This window comes from Terrapene carolina, unplaced genomic scaffold (genome assembly GCF_002925995.2).
Source record: "Terrapene carolina triunguis isolate 2854851 unplaced genomic scaffold, T_m_triunguis-2.0 Scaffold113, whole genome shotgun sequence".
Classification (NCBI taxonomy): Eukaryota; Metazoa; Chordata; order Testudines; family Emydidae; genus Terrapene; species Terrapene triunguis.
The window spans coordinates 17,243,322-17,260,350 of record NW_020664464.1 but is presented as its reverse complement, the minus strand read 5'-3'; the positions used below and the strand labels follow the sequence as shown (position 1 = coordinate 17,260,350).

General features: G+C 38.9%; 1 protein-coding gene across 1 annotated transcript in view; it reads left to right on the top strand.

The window, feature by feature from the left end:
* Positions 1–2,700: 2,700 nt before the first annotated feature.
* The window catches only part of PLGRKT (plasminogen receptor with a C-terminal lysine), a 36,358-nt gene continuing 22,029 nt past the window's right edge, over positions 2,701–17,029 (top strand). The window contains exon 1 of the mRNA XM_026652333.1: positions 2,701–2,768. Coding sequence (XP_026508118.1) covers positions 2,701–2,768 — 68 coding nt within the window. The remainder of the gene's footprint in view (positions 2,769–17,029) is intronic.

The following is a 17,029-nucleotide window of genomic DNA, read 5'->3' as shown; positions in this document are numbered from 1 at the left end:
TACCCCCACACATCATCCAGCTACTGAAGGTTGACCTCAGATAGAATTAAAGCATTATGGGAAAGCAATACAAGCAAGGGGGTTGAAGAGATGAGAAATTTCCATACTAGGAATGTTGGTGAATCGAAAGGAAAAAGGTGGTCATATGCCAGTCTTCCTGCTATAGATAGATAAATGGGGCACCTTGAGCATGAGCTTGTGTAACAGCACCTTAATTATGTTGCAAATATTGATCCCAGATTTTTGTCTCATTGCTAAGCACACTTCAGATTAATCTTAAAAGAAAATGAGGTTTGGCTGCAGTTGTGCACCAGAGATGCTGCTCTGAATTGGAATGGAGAGACAAGAGAAAACATTTAAATGGGTTAACAAGTTACTCTGGATTTTGCACTTGTAGAAATTTTTAACTATCAGTTCCCAGTGTAGTTGCACTATGTAATATTATGCTGTGACTTCAAATGTTTGGCCCTCCTGCAAGTTTTTGCTATGGCAGGGCATGATGTGGACATAGGTTAGAAAACCATAGCACTAGAGTTTCTGTGGTATCATGGGTGTTTGTTTGGCCACCCATGTAATGGGCAGAGAGTGTTGACCTCCAAAGTAGGTGCTAAAACCACTTGCTATATGACCATTCTGCTGCAAGCATAGTAGATTTGTAACCAGCTGCAGCTACCATAAATGTTCATCATTGAGGTGACCTTTTAAAATATAGCTCTTATTGGCATGGGAATCATTTGTGCATTTGAAACAATTCTTGTGCATTGCCAAGACATGGATACAAAGGGAGCATGTCTGTCTCTTTCTCTTGTCTTCCTGCCCAAGCTTGAGAATTTTGAAGAGCTCATAAGTTGATGTCCTCACTCCTATACAGGATCACTTTCTCAGTAGTTGCCTGGTGAAATTGACTAGGACTGTATGATCCTTATCAGCTTAAAATGTCCTGACCCCTATGATCCTGGGAAAATGCTATTGTGCAGGAACATAAGTGTGATTGAGCTGATAAGTTTCTTCTGCTTTGAAGAGAGACACTGACCATTAAGAGGTGTTGGATCCTGGCTGGGGAGGGGAAAGACTGGCAGAAGATGACTTCAGCATGACAAAGCATCTAATAGGGTGGTTCCCCACTGGCAAATGTGGACCACTTCCATCCTAATTGGAGTATCTTAACTTCCAGTTGGGATAGAGTACAGCAACCCAGCATGACAAAATTGGCTGCATCAGGATGAAGATGATTAACTGATCCCTCTGATCTGGATCTTTTAGTCAGTCTCAGCCTGTGGAGACTGCCTCCTTTTACCTCCATTACGGCATAGTCGTTGGAGAGTTGAGTTAGGATCAGATTTATTTATCTCCATATCCAGGGCTTTCTACTTCGGGCACAGTAAAGGGTGTAATCAACTTCTTAGGAGCTGTGGTAGAGGTTATATGAATGCTTATTATTGGTTTCCTATCATCACAGCTGCCTGGGCCATGAAGCCATAATGACATCAGTTTCATACATCCCCATTAACTTTATCTGCTGTCAGAATGTGACACAGTGACAGCTTGGAGAGGGATGTGGTGTGGAACGTTAGTTCACTTTTATTTTGTCCAAAGAAAACTGAATATCAGTTGACTGGTGTGTTGGAATGTAGGTCTTGCCATACTAGTGTAGGCCATCTAGTCTATTTTCCTGTCTTGATAGAGGCCATTATCAGGTGCTTCACTGGAAGGTGCAAGAAACCCTGAAAAAGACAGTTATGGAAAATTTCATCATAGAAGAAGTTTCTTCCTAACCCTGGTCAATTAGTTGGCTTATGGCCTAAAGTATGAAGGCTTATGCTCCATCCCCCTTTTTAAAATATCAGCTAATATGTGAATGTTCTCATTGTTCATATAAATATCTAATCCTTTTCTGAATCCTACTAAATTCTTGGCCTCAACATTTAGTGGCAGCAAGGTTTAGACTGTGAAGGGGGAAAAAGTTAATAACAGTTCAATTAATTATTGTTCAGTTTCTTTGGTTTTCCCTTTGTTGTTGTACTGTGAGAAGGTAAATAAGAGCACCTCTGGGTTTCTTAAGTCATCTCTAATCTTGACTAGTGTAAATTAAGTTTTCCATCTGCAAATTTTGCCATCTCGCTGTTCACCGCATCTTCTAAATAATTGCTAAAAATATTTAACACCACCAGTTCTACTTCATATTTTAGGGGCATTCCATTGTTAACTTTTGCAATGATGCAAGTAACTATTTTATTCCTTCTGTGGTGTATCCATTTTCTGATCCATGACAGTTCTTTAACTCTCATCCCATGACTGCTTAATTTCTTTAATAGCCTTTGACTTAGTGAAGAATTCTATTACTCAAATCTTTCTGATATTTAAAATATTCTCCATTCTTTTGTTGAAAAAGAAAGAATTAGAGTATACTGGAGAGGCACACTCTTTCCTTTACAAAAGAAGCCTTTATTTCCTTCTGAAATTTAGGCAGGTAATTCTGTGCTAGCCTTTGGCTCTGCTTCATAACATGTCACAAGATCAGTATAAAGAACAGGAGTACTTGTGGCACCTTAGAGACTAACAAATTTATTTGAGCATAAGCTTTCGTGGTATACTTCTCCTTTACAGTAACCCTCCTAACAAACCAAGAAGCATGTGCATTTTCATCTCCAGTAGCTCAATATTGTTTCTGTAATTCCATGAAGTATATTTTTTGTCAACATGATAGCTGAATATGAAGGTATTAATGGAAATGATTGCATCACAATTATGTATTGCCATATTCCAGAGTAAGATTTAGGAAGTAGGTCTGCTGGGGCCAAAGAAGGTCTCTAAGCATATGTGATATTTTATGGGCCATTGCTATATTAGAGAATATGGGGTCTCCTAACCTCCTACACCTAGGAGTAGGAGGGGAGCACCATGGCTCTCATGAGGGGAATCTAGGATTCATCTCAACTAGCTAAATTGCAGTAAAACTACAGCTTGCCCAGCTTGTGCTAGAGTTTTACATATGGTAGCTATCTCATTGTAAAAACGTACCTTTTCTTACTGTAGACATATCTAAAGAGATGCTGTCCTTAATATATTTATTACAGAAATATGAGCAAGTGGTTGTGCTTTACACTGCTTTGCATTTTGTTTTTAAAATATGTAGGATAGGTTCCTTTTATATTGGTGAGGTACCTCCTTTCTGTTTTTCTTGCAGAAACTTCTTTTTAGTAGGAGTCCATCAATTATACACATGTGGGTTTAAAACAGTGTTAAAATATCTTGTCAAATCTTTTAAACTTGCTCTCTTCTGCTTACGTGCTCCCCACCATTAGTTTGGGTTATGCCATTCTTCACTAGATTAGTCCTTTAGTACCCAATATTTTCTTTCTGTGAAAGTACTCATACACAGTACAGTAGAACCTCAGAGTTATGAACAGTTACAAACAGACCAGTCAACCACATACCTTATTTGGAACCGGAAATATGCAGTCAGACAGCGCGCGCACACACACACACACACACACACACGCAAATACAGTACAGTACTGTGTTAAACATAAACTAGTAAAAAAAAAAAAAAAGGAAAACAGCATTTTTCTTTTGCATAATAAAGTTTCAAAGCTGTATTAAGTCAACGATCAGTTGTAAACTTTTGAAAGAACAACCATAACGTTTTGTTCAGAGTTACGAACAGCCTCCAGCCTTGACCTGGTCTTGGGGCTTTCCCACCCTCTGGCACACTTCACAAGACCAGACATAGGTAGAAATGTCCTTGCCCATCCCCTCCCAGTGGAATGACTTCCCCTTGGTCCTTGGTTCTGTTCACCGCGGCGTGGCCACTAGGGTGATCGTGGGCTAAACTTAAGAGCTTTTCCCTATACTTAGTTGGAACTACCAGCTGTCTCTGAGGATGCCAGTCCTCCTTGTGCCCACCAGAAAGAGTCTCCTTGTATAAGAGTCCTCCTTCTATAACAACCTGGCTTGACAGGCTGAACCCTTTGCTTGCCTGTTCCCCCTCAGGCAGCAAAGAAAAGAAAAGAAAGGGGAAAAAAACCCTCCCTGGTTTTCAAGCAGCCAAAAGGAAAAATGTATCCTTTTAAAATCCTGAGGTCTGTGCTTCTGGTTCAAAATGATCCCACTGCTCTGCTACCATGTCAAGGCTGAATCCCCACTCTGTCACTTTGAGTACAGAAGATGGGGGCCCGCAAGGATTTTAAAAAATAATACTTAACACTTCAGGCTTGTATTAAACTCCCAAAGCTTTTCTTTGACCTTGGCTTGGTAAACGCTGCCACCACCCAAATGCAAAAAAACAACAACCTTGGACCCAGGAAGGAACACTTGGGAATTCCTCCCTGTGGGGTACCCTCAAGCCCTTTCACCCCCCCTCCGGGGAAGAGCTGAGAAAGAAAACAAAGGAAATTAGCTGTGCTACCAGCTAATCAAACAACATGCACAAACCTCTTAGGTGAGCTTGCTCTTTAATAAAGTATAAACAGTTGGGGAAGTGTGCCAACCTACAAGCAGATTATTACAAAATGCCTCTTAGGACACCAAAAATCCAACCTGCTCTTAAAAAAGGTAAATTTTATTAAAAACAAAAAAGAAGAAAATACATCTGGAACTTAGGCTTTTGCTAGATTTCAAAAGAGTAATTCCAAAAATTAAGCACCCAAAATAGCTTTCTTGGGGGTTCAGCTTAAAGGTTACAAGCAAACAAAAGCATCAGGGGTTAGCACAGAGGAGATCCACAAGTCAAAATAAGAAATAAACCTGATTGTGTCTAACCAAACATTCCATATCCAAATAATTTTTTCTAGGTATGGAAGATACTTTTTCATACCTGGTTCAAACCTTACACAGCATTTCTGCTCATAGCATTGCTGCTCCGTGTTCCTGCAGCCCAGAGAACAACAGACAAAGGGAAAGTTTCTTTCCCAATTTTAAAAAGTTCTACCTTTCCACTGGCTCTTTTAGTCAGGTGCCCACTCCTTTTCTTTTATCTGTGGGCTTGTTAACCCTTTACAGGTAAAGCAAGCAGAGAACAGACACCAAGAGGGATTTTACAGCTAACTGGCTGGGTGTCCATAAGGGAGCTACCCCCCGCCCCCATCCTTCGGTTATCACTGCATCCCTCCCCCATCCCATCCTGCCCTGTACCCTTTACACCCATCCTCTCCACCTCATGGAGCTGCCGCCCCCATGTCCCTCACCCTCCACAGCCCTGCACCCCATTCACCTCCATACACTGCTGCACTCCCATTATGTCCCTATACACCCCTGTGCCCCCCACATCCTCATGCACCTGTAACCTTCTGCCTCCCCCTGCATCCCCATCCACCCCACATCCCCTCCTCTCTCCTTCATTGCCACCTCTCATCCCCACCTTGCTCTCGTCCTTGGCTTCTTTCCCTCCCCATCCTCTCTCCTCCACTCACACACCCATCTTTTCCCCTCCAGCCCACCCTCCTCCCTTCCTGACTGGGTGTCTCTGTGTAGGCAAATGTGTGTATGCATGCATTGTTTGTGTCTTTGTGTAGAGAGGTGCGTGTATTGCCGCATGTGTGTATACCTGTGTGAATAATAATTGCAGCCTAACTCCTTCTGCAGCCTAACTCCTTTTATTCCTTCTGGCTTGTGCACAAAAAAAATTGATGGCATAAAATGTGTGTATTTATTTCATAACAAGTTTTTAAAAGAGGAGGGAACTCTAAAAGAAATGTATTATTTCTTAAAAGTGAATGTTGATGACTAATAATTGCAGAAGAGCCAACGTAGCATACGTTTCTCCCCACCTTTGTTTAGCTACATTATAAAGTCTTTGTTGCAGTCTCTCTCTTTTTATGTGTATGTCCAGCACCTACCACCCTGGAGCCCTGATCTTAGTTGGGGTCTCTAGGCACTAAACAATTGTAATAATATGGAAGTATGTGTTAGTGCATGCTAGATGTGTACACATGAATACACGTGTGTATCTGCATGTAGGTGTGGGAGTCAGTTTCTACAGATTTATTTATATAGGTATATGGACAGGTGTGCATTTCTGTGGTTGTGCTCTATGGATTTGTATTTGGGCTTCAGGAGTGGGCCTTTAATGTACCCATTGCAGCTGTGATAATGTATGGTCCTAATTCCACACATAAAATTACAATAACTTTAGTGAGCAAAAAACGTGTAGCTGGTTACAAAAAATGGGAAGAGGGGAGGGAAAGAATCATGAAAACCTTTGTGAAATTTGACCATGATAGGAAACAACTGTAATTACTGTAATAGTAGCTTTTTGACTGTGGGGCCTACTCCCAAAATGGCATTTTGTATTACACAATAGCATTGTGTAAAACAGATGTCTGTTTTAATATTTTTCACTGCATTGAAACTTTGTAATATTGACTTAGTGGATGTACATAGTGATAACATGTACATAGTAATAGCATGTATCGTCTTTCAGTACAGTTGGACATACAGCAGGGGTGAAAGTAACTTAAAGGACTTACCAGTACTCTGGAGTCCTTAGGAGGGGGCGGGGCCTCAACCAGAAGAGTCGGGGCCTCTACTGGAAGAGGCGGGGCCTTTAAATTCCCAGGCACTTTAAATCACCATCAGAGGGGGCTGCCGCTGCTACCCCGGCCTCTGGCAGAGCTTTAAAGGGACCGGGGCTCTGCTGCAGTAGCGGCAGCCGGGAGCCACTGGCCCTTTAAATCACTGCCAGAGCCCTGCCACCACTACCCCAGGGCTCCAGCAGTGGGGCTCGGGTGGTGATTTAAAGGGCCCCGGAGGTAGCAGCAGTGGGAGCCCCGGGCCCTTTAAATCACCACCCGAGCCCCACTGCCGGAGCCCCGGGGTAGCAGCGGTAGCCGGGGGCTCAGGCGGTGATTTAAAGGGCCCGGGGCTCCAGCTGCCGCTACCAACCCAAGCCCTTTAAATCATCCCTGGAGCCTGCCAGAGCCCTGGGGTAGTGGCGGTGGGGCTCCGGCGGCAAGTTAAAGGGCCTGGGGTGGTATTGGCGGCCAAGCCCTGGGCCCTTTAAATCGCCGCCAGAGCCCCGGGGCTCCAGCAGGCTCCGGGGCGGTAGTGGTAGCCGGAGCCCTGGGCCCTTTAAATAGCTGCCGGAGCCCCGCCACCGCTACCCCAGAGCTCCGGGGACGATTTAAAGGGCCTGGGGTGGTAGCAGCCCCGCTACTGCTTCCTTGGGGCTCTGGCGGCAATTTAAAGGGCCCAGGGCCCCAGCTGCTGCTGGGAGCCCCAGGCCCTTTAAATTGCCGCCAGGGGAAGCCAATCCGCCCCGGTACGGCGCACTGGCTTACTTTCACCTCTGACATACAGTCAAAACAGACCCATAGCTGGATCAGTGACATCCTTTGTTTTTTGGTTACCATATAAGTGAAATACATTCAGTGACAGGAAAGTAGCCTTGGTTTCTAAAAATCATAAAATCTGTATTGAAAACTTTGACTTTTGAGCCTTTTGAAACCATTTGCACTGGAAGACACAGTGCATCTGTTTTACCACTGTCTTCACAGAATAGACTATTTTGAAAAAGTTTCCAATAAGACAAAGGAACATCAAATCTACTGTTGGCAAAACATAAACTCCAGAGTCAGAAAATGTTCCTGCATATTAATCTTTGATAGGAGCCATATAACCTTAAAGAAAGTAAACATACTAGGAAAATAACACACTTCAGCAAATCTGCTTACTTATGAAAAATATGTTTAAGGTTATAGCCTCCCTCTCAGTACTGGGAATCCTACCAATTTCAGATCTGTTTTACCTTTTGTGTTCATAGTTGTTAGAGTTGATCTCTGTTTAATAGTAACCTATTTGGATTTGGCACAGATTCCCCATTACACAGCAAATGACAGAGAAAATTTCATGTAATGTTGGAAGGTAAAGAAAGTGTAATTACTATCCTTGCTTGAGTCAAAAGTTTAAAGTATATTTTGAAAATTTTGTTTGTTGTTTTGAGAATACCACCTTCCACAGTGATTTATTGAAACAAAGCCAAATACAAAGCATATTTAACAGAGAATCTCAATATTTAATTATTTTATTGAGCAAGGCATTATTAAGAAATACAGAAGACTTCAGGAACATTTTGAGAATCCAATATACTAATAATAAACCAAACATCAGACACAACAACATGCTTATAGCTTTTTAAAATTAAGGAGCATATCTGATTTTTTTTGTGCATAAACCTATTTCTTTGATATTGGTTCACTTCACTATGTCTTTAAGGATACTTTCAACCTTTAAAAAAATGTTGAACAAATTATATGCAGTTAATCTTAGAGGTCTGATTTTCAGTGTTCTCGTTTCCATTTATTGAACAAATATTGTGAAAAGCTTTAAATTGTTGTTTCCAGATATTGGTGTATAGTAAATCTAAACATTTAGCAGACTTTGTAATGCATACATTAATCTGTGGTGATCATGTGTGTTGGGTAGGAGAAACACAATTCAAAGAAGGATTTAAGCAGCAAGAGAAGGATTTAATCTATATAAAGGAAGCCAACATAGACAGTTGGTGAGCTTGCTTTTTAATAAAGTATAAACAGTTGGGGAAGTGTTCCAACCTACAAGCAGATTATTACAAAATGCCTATATAATAAATATTTTTATATAACTGTAGACCCAAAAATGTGCTAGATGCTGAACAGACATAAAGGAAGACATAGCCCCTGCCTGTATAGTGTGGGGAGGCGGAGGTGAAGGTATTTTAAAGATTTCATATTATTTAAAATGACTTCCTGATCCTTTGGCAAGTGGTTCCTGAAATGCTGTGCAGGCAAGGAATAAAGCTGAGACATGAGCACAGACATTATTATGAAGTGATTTTTTTTTTAAAATACTCTTCTACAAAAGGCTGGAAACCTGAGGAGGAGTGATGATAGACTAGCTGCCAGCAACTGGCGCCCTAGGTGAACCATGCAATCGGCGCCCCCCTCCCCCAAGCCCCAAGGGCAGATCTAGTCTGAGGTTTTTGGTAAACTGGGAAACATTTTGCCCCTTTTTTCCTTTTAATGTTTTTTAAGCGTTTTTTTTTAAACAGAGGCTTAATTATTCTGTTTGTCCGTCCATCTGTCCAACCAATGTTTCTCAGATTAGATAAAATAGAGACACAGAATAGATTTGTACACAACAGCTAGATGATACTTCAGTCCAATTTCAAATAAAAATGCATTAAAAATGTTAATTATAATTTATTATTACAAATCCAAAATCATCTATTACGCTATCCTGCTTTAACTGCCATTACCACCACATCCAATATAGAAAGAAATAAGAAAACTCTTCAATGAACTTTAACCTGTATTTACAAAACACTCTGTGTTCTTAAAACATGACTTTTCTTGCTTTCTAAAACATGCTGTCTTTTGCACCATTGTTGAAAGCAGATATGTTTTTATCAATTTTAACTTTGAGAAGCTACATTCCCTACTAGCTACGGAAACTGGAAAAGTTAAAAGAATGCATAGAGCTATAAAAATGTTTGGAAAACTGTCTGAGAGTTTATTTTCACAAACAAACTTCAGTACTTCTTCAGGAGTTTCTCAAGTCGACTTGAAAAAGCCTGAAGCTCACTACACAAATCTGTAGCATCAATGTCTTTTAAATTTTCATGACTCAATGCTGACTACAGTTTTATACAAAATTTTCTTATCTGTTTTGCTGTTTTCTTTTGCAAGCTGTGGATATCATATAGAAAGCCAAATACAGACTCTAGCTGCCGCATCTGTTGAAATCTTTCGTCAACCAAGTGAATCAAGTATCAAGGACTGCGAAGTAGAAATTCACTTTGAACCTTTCTTTTGGGTTCTGAATGAGTATGTCTCGTCCTTCATACGAAAACTGCTGTTTCTTTTGCCGAATGCGAACTGGCTCTGGTTCAAATTCTGTTGGAAAGTCTATTTCTTCAGCAAGCTCGAGAGAATCTACCAGTGTTCTTTCAAACCCTTCATCACTTCTGAATTCCTCCAGAATATTTTTAGTTTGCCGCAGTTTTTGAATAGCAGAATGTATGTTCAAGTTCTTTTCCTGACGCTGCTTACTAGTGAGGTTAATCTCGAAAAGGATATTATACCACAAAATGAGTAAAGTCACAAATTTGAACTTGGAAAGGCCATTTGCAAGAACTTCTGCATCTAAACGTGCCGTATTGCCAGATGATTCAGTAAAGGTAGTATCATCAGAAATTTCAATTAGGACATCATAAATGTTTCCAAGTTCCTAGCGAAGAGGCTTCAAAGCATCAATGCAACTCTCCCATGTTGTCTGATTAAGTGGTTTCACAGTTAGAGAATTCACATAGCGAGTCAGACTCTCGGCATGTTGAGCCTGAGAAAAAAACATAAACACGTTGCACCAGGTCAAAGAAACTGCTTGCCTCCAAATAGCATCTAGCAGCATCATTGACAATAATTCAGAGAATGCACACTGCAAGGAACAAAAAAGGCCTTAGGATTGATTTCCATCATTCTCCTTTGCACACTATTGTCTTTACCCTTCCCATTTACTCCCATTATCATAGCCTTGGCCATGTAAGTTTTCAACAAATAATGACACTGTTTCAAGCTCTTGTAGAATAGTTTCAGTCATAAATGCTCCAGTCTCCTTCAGTGGTACGAAACCCAAAAAATGTTCCTTTATGAGCACTTCAACATTATCTTCATCTGCAGACTTTTCCATATCCACAAAACAAATGATCATCGTCATTTGTCCAACATGACTCACATTTGGTGTACAGTCCAGTATTATTGAAAAGTATTTTGCAGAATGGGCAGCTTCTACAATTTTCTTTTTAATGGTATTTGCTAGGATTTGAATCAGTTCATTCTGCATATTTTTTCCTATGTAATGAACCTATGTTTCATGATCAGTTATTTTACGTAGATGCTCCTTCATGACTGGATCAAACAAAGCTAGGTATTCAACAAATTTTAAAAAGTTTCCATTACCTGGAGTGTATAATTTTTCATTTCTACTGCAGCTGCAGAATGCTAAATTTTGCCCACCGAGAACTCTCACTAAAGCTCTAATATTTGTTGCCAATATTCTTCTTTTTCCTTGATCACATGTAAATTTTCTTCTTCGATCGTTTTTCCTTTTTTCAATCGTAATTCAAATTCTTTCCAATTTTGAAAACATTCCAAATGTTCTGTACTTCTTTCATGTGAAGAGAGAATTGAAGATATGTTTTTCAGTCCTTCGAACCATTTTCAGTAAGTGATGTACCAATTGCTTGATTTCTAAACAACTTGCAGCAAAAGCAAAACAGAGTCCTTCGACACTGAATATTGTAACCAGTTTCGATGAATTTCTTCCCCATTAATGAGTTTCCTCTTGTAATGCTGAGCAGAGAATTTTCTTTTAGGGAAGGGAAATTCATGAACTTGTTCAGGTCCATGTTCCACGAGAATTTGCTGCACACAGTCATCACATCTGGGCCATGAAGCTGGGTCCCCAAACTGTAACTTGTTGGTAACTTTCTCATCCTTTCTTCCTTCTACTTCATTTACTTCAATTTCTGCATGTAGATTTTCTCCACTTCCATATCAGTCTGATGCTGTGAGCTGCCTTCATCTAGAAGTAAGTTTCCATCATCTTGAATTTCCAAACTGCTTTTTTGTGGATGTGAGCTACCCTCCTCTGCAAGTAAAATTCCTTCATCTGGATGCTGTGAACTGTCTCCATCTTTATTTGGATTAAAGAGAAGATATTTCAGGAAGGATCCCTGCTGTTTTGCTTGATCCTTTTCCTTCTCAGCCTTTTGTTTACGCTATTCAGCTCCTGAGGGTTTTCTTTTTCCTCTTTCTGCCATGGGGCATTTGAATATTATGTACTGTGCTCCCGACTGCAAGCATTATAGCGTTAAGGATGGCTGACACACCCATGACATGGTTGGTGATTTAAACCACGTTGCAGCCATCCCGACACGTCTTTTCACTGCTTAAAAGTTCAGTGATTAGTAACATACTCTCACTTACCTATTAACAGTTAGTGTTTAAATGGAAACAAAATGACCTTTTTCGATGTTCTAATCCGGTTGTTTGGAAAGTAATCCCCTTCCTCACGGTTACCCGCTTAGAGTGTGATGTCATCACTTTCGTAGTCTATTAACGCTGTTACTTTTCTTTTTATGGACCTTATTTATTACATGTGAACCGGTTATAACAAAGAAAAGTTCATAATTATATAGCCCGAGAATAACGCTAAGGTTTAATAACGCTTAAAAATACTCACATTTTGGATTTATAATGCTGAAAGACCATATTCTTTATTCTTTGGCACCAAGAAACACAATTTTCCACAGTATTCGCTCGATTCTTAACCATCTACCTGCAATGTGTGTTAAAATGACCGTTTGACATGTATCAACTCGCGATATCTCTGCTCTACATGAATTTCCAGCTATGCGACCTTGATGTATATTAGAGTTAGGTGTCACTAGCATTGCAGCTCTTGCCGCTGGTGGATGTGTTTCATTGTGGCTTTATTTTTGCAGTAAATAAAAGATTTGACATGTTAATACATTCTCAGAAATGTAGAGAAATGAATTATAATTCATATACCTTCCATATGCGCATGGGAATTGAAATAATGACATCTTTGTTATTTTATTTGTATATTTTTTCATCTTTTTCATTTTTTTTTATTTGATTTTTTTCCCTCGAATTTGGTGCCCCATTTAACTTGGCACCCAAGGTGACTGCCTAGTTCGCCTATATGGACAGGCTGCCCTTGAGCTAAGGCTCTGCACAGGATGTTGAGAGGGTACAAAAGAACATTATCTGCATCCAACAACACAACAAGAAATCTGGTTAGCATTACAGCATACAGGATGTAGCAATATAATACAATTAAAATATTTCATTTAACATACCAGCAAACTGGTATGTTAAATGAAATGGCACTAAGGTGTCTTGCAGGCTCCATGTTTTTGGAAATAGATGGATTAGTTCATTTTAATAATAATGCTCAATCATGAAACAAAAGTTTTACTTTTTAAAATGACCCTTGGGTGCTCTGTTTTGTACTTTAATGAATAATCTATTTTCTCCAATTGTTGCCCATGGTGAAGAGCTGTAAATTTTGAAATCAGCCTGCTGTAACTATTATATATAACTTGTATATGTTTCAGTGTGAAATAATGTTTCTGTCAAGTGTGGAAGTGTGTATGTAAATAGTTCTAATGCTGAAATTCTCATAACAATATGTCTTGCAGCATTGTTTAGCTATAATTCGAGGTATGCAGAGACACTAATTTATTTCACTAGACTCTAATTTGATGCAATATAAAATACAGGGCAAAATATTTGTACTGGAAAAATGTATCAAATACTGAGTGGGAACATAGATTAATCTAACTAACGTCACTTTTTTATTTCCTTCTTAACTATCAACACTTTCTGTCTTTGGTTTCAGGCAAAACATAACATGATTGCATTACATCTTCTGCCAGTGTTTTTCTTAACAAGCTTGAACTGAATAGCAATAAGTAACAGGAATGAGGCAATTTTCTCCCCATATTCAACAATTTGTTCTTAAATTTGAAATACAAATATACCAATTATCTCTAGCCTGCTTCCAGATAAGCAGTTCCTTATGATAATCCCAATGCATGTCTTTTTAGAATAGTAATGAAAAGCAAATAAGGGCTAGCATTATACATTATGGAAGAGGCTCGAAAAACTATGAAGATTACATCAAGAAACCGCAATTTCTAAAAGAAGAAAGTCCTGGTATACTTCAGTGAGATATTGTCCAGGTTAATATGTTAGTACCAGAGCAGGGTAGTGATCCAGTTAATTAAGCAGGGGACAATACATGATGATCCCTTCATGGTTTATTTTCAAGCTAGCTCTGTTCTCTCTTTAACAGTTAGCTTGGGTTTTCATTTGTTTTAAAAACACACAAATAAAGTGCAACTATCTGTTTTACAGTAATATCACAATGGTCCTGACATGGTATAATCTGGCTTTGTAAAGACCAGTAGAAGTAGTTCAGATTTGGATTTGTTAACATACCCATCACAGTTACCAGTGGTATATTGCTTCAGTTTTAAATTTGGAAAATGACTTCAACTGCTACTCTGAAACCTAGCTTGAGAAAGTGACCAGCCATATAAGTACAATAGTATTGTCTGTGTGTACTGAGTTCAAGATTTATTTTATGGTAACTACTGTGTGCTGTTGCCCACATTATTGCTGCTGCATGAGGTCTCCATTTTGCAGTCCTTACATAAGTAGTCCCATTAGTGCTAATGGATGCCCTAATGTGAGTAAGGTTTACAGAATTGTGTAATTCTAGTTGCCTGCATAACTATTTGTTGCTTAATCTCAATTTTTCAATGAAATTACACACAGAATACCATTAGTTTTATGTCCTTGCAATAAGATATATCCCAATTAGAAGCAACTTATTTGATTTATTTCTTATAGGAGTGAATCTAATGAGATTCTAATTGTCCTCCAGATGGCTTTATCCAGAGGTTCAAACTTCCAGGAGCTGGAGTTTTTTATTTCAGTCTTTCCACATGTTTTTCAATCTGTTGTATGCATACTATACTGTGAACTAGTTAAACATCTGTACAGGGCTGTTAGTAGAGATAAGTGGAACTAGTCATTTTGGATAGAAAGGCAAGATTTATACCAACATCTGTGAAGGTGTTTTGGTCACAACTCTGACTTTTTGTCTTTTTTCTTAATGGTTGTTTTTAGTAATGTCACGACATTTTAATTGGGTTATGGAATCCACCACGTTTAGGATATAGAAAATATTAATATCTTATTTTGTATAATTACTTTGTTAACATTGCAGACCCAAAAACCTTGAAGGAGATATGAGGAAATGTTGACATTTTTTGTTTATCTGCCAGGCTGTCTAGTAATTTCTCAAGGTTAGCTTTAAATTAGGAAGGTTCTTGTTCTTGACATGCAAGTTTTATTGCACTTAAAAAAACCCCAACACATTAAGGTCTTGATCTTACACCACTTAAGTCAATGGGAATGGGAACTGTCTTAATTTCAGGTCAGATCTTGCCTCAGCTGACCAGTTTAAATATCCTAAATAGCTTAAGGAGGACAGAAAGGGGGAAACAAACAAAACTAAATGAAGGAATAAAATCTTAATATCTGGCCTTAGGTTATTTCCAGTTAATTAACACCTAATAATTTAATATCCCCAGATTTGGTCCATATTTCATGTGGTCCTGTTTGTTGTCCCTGTCTGAGGGCATTACTGACTGTCAGGATAAGGGGTCAAAACAATGGGGGATGGGGAGATCAGGAAAAACTCTCTTTTTATTTGCAAGTAAAGACGCTAAAAAGAAAGTTGCATGGTTGTTTGTTTTTTTTTTTGTTTTTTAAAGAAAAATATACAAACAATTACTTATTTCCAAGAAATTAAATCTAAAGTCTGCCTGCTACTGATGATTCACTATCTGATTAGGAAAATGAAATGGGTTTTTAGCAGGCAGGTGTGTAGTATTGCTTGGGTCTAGGCAGGGGAAAATGTGCTGAAGTTCACTGCATTTTACCAGTCATCAATCAGATTTCTTTTTTTATGCCTCATCACTTTCACTGACTTGATCATCAAAGAAAGAGAGTTGACATGCAGTTTACAGTGAATTTAGCCTAGGCTTTTTTATTGATTTTGTGTGTGTGTGTGTGAGAGAGATCAATGTGATTTCTTGTGATGATTTTGTTTACACTTCCAAACTTACCAACTTGTTTTGGAATATAAAAATTATCATTCTTCCCTGACAATAAATGAGAAAATAAATTGTTAGCATGTTAGACTTTGAGTGATATTTTCACCTGGTTTGAAAATATATCGTCAACCTCACAATTTTTTTTCTCAGGTTTTTCTTTGAGAACTGGTCTAAAATATTTATTTTTTCCATCTTCTCATTTTAGCAGAATAAAACCCACTGAAAACAATGGCTGTATTTCTACTATATACAATAAAGCTTCAACACTCTTTCTCATTCCACCATCCTTCCCTTCACTAGGGTGTTGGGGAGAAGAATCACTACATTTGTTGTATGTCTGACAAGATAATATAGTAATGTTTATGGCATTTCTAATGCATTTTTCTTAAAGTAACAAGAACAACTGTTTTTCCCTCCAGGTGATATATGCTGTAATTCAGGAAATAAATTTTCTCATCAGTTTGTGTGTACCAAATAAAATCTAACAAGATGAATGACATAACAGTGTCAAGGAACATTGGAACCATCTCACTAGAAAAAGGAATTTTTGCTGAGGGTATTGTATGCTGTATGTCTATAAGCCAGTGTGTTTATTTTTTTATGAAGAGGCAAAGGACAACATTTATTATTAGTTTAGGCTTGTTTAAAAACAGCAACAGCAGAAGAAACAGAACAAAGACTGATCATAGCATAAAACTCCCCCCTCCCCATTTATTTTTATAAATCAAGAACCTTCGTACTGGAGTCAGTCCTGCTGTTAGTGGTCTGGGTGAGATCAGGTTCACACTTTTTTTTGGGGGGGGGAGGGAATTCAGGTAGGGGAGAGGTTCCATAAGGACCAAATTAAGCCGTGATATAAGTGGTGGTGAAAGTTGATCAGAAAAAAAGTGTAAGTCAAAATAGTGTAATGTGCACCAATTTTGCATGCCCTGGTTGTACAAAATAGGTGGAATAGGACTTACTAGGTGAGTGAAGATAAGTAAGGCCCAGCAGGAACACCACATTGGTTCAAGTTACATTGCTTACCATATGTATCCATTTTCTGATCAGTTTATGCTATCATTTATATCACTGTAGAATTTGGCCCAGAGAATTCTGTAGAATATGCATCTAGTAGCCTGGCTAAGGGGATCTCTACAAAGCAAATGCACTCTAGAGGGGGTATTGTTGGTCTCCTCGCTGGAGAAAACTGATCACGGTACTCTGCTTTGATGGGGAAGATACACTCCTTCAAATGCAAGAGGATAATATTCCCCCCGGAGGATGCTATGTGCAAATATAGTACATCCCATCTTTGATATTGAGAGTTCATTTTCATTTAAAAATGATGCTACTCTTGTCCAA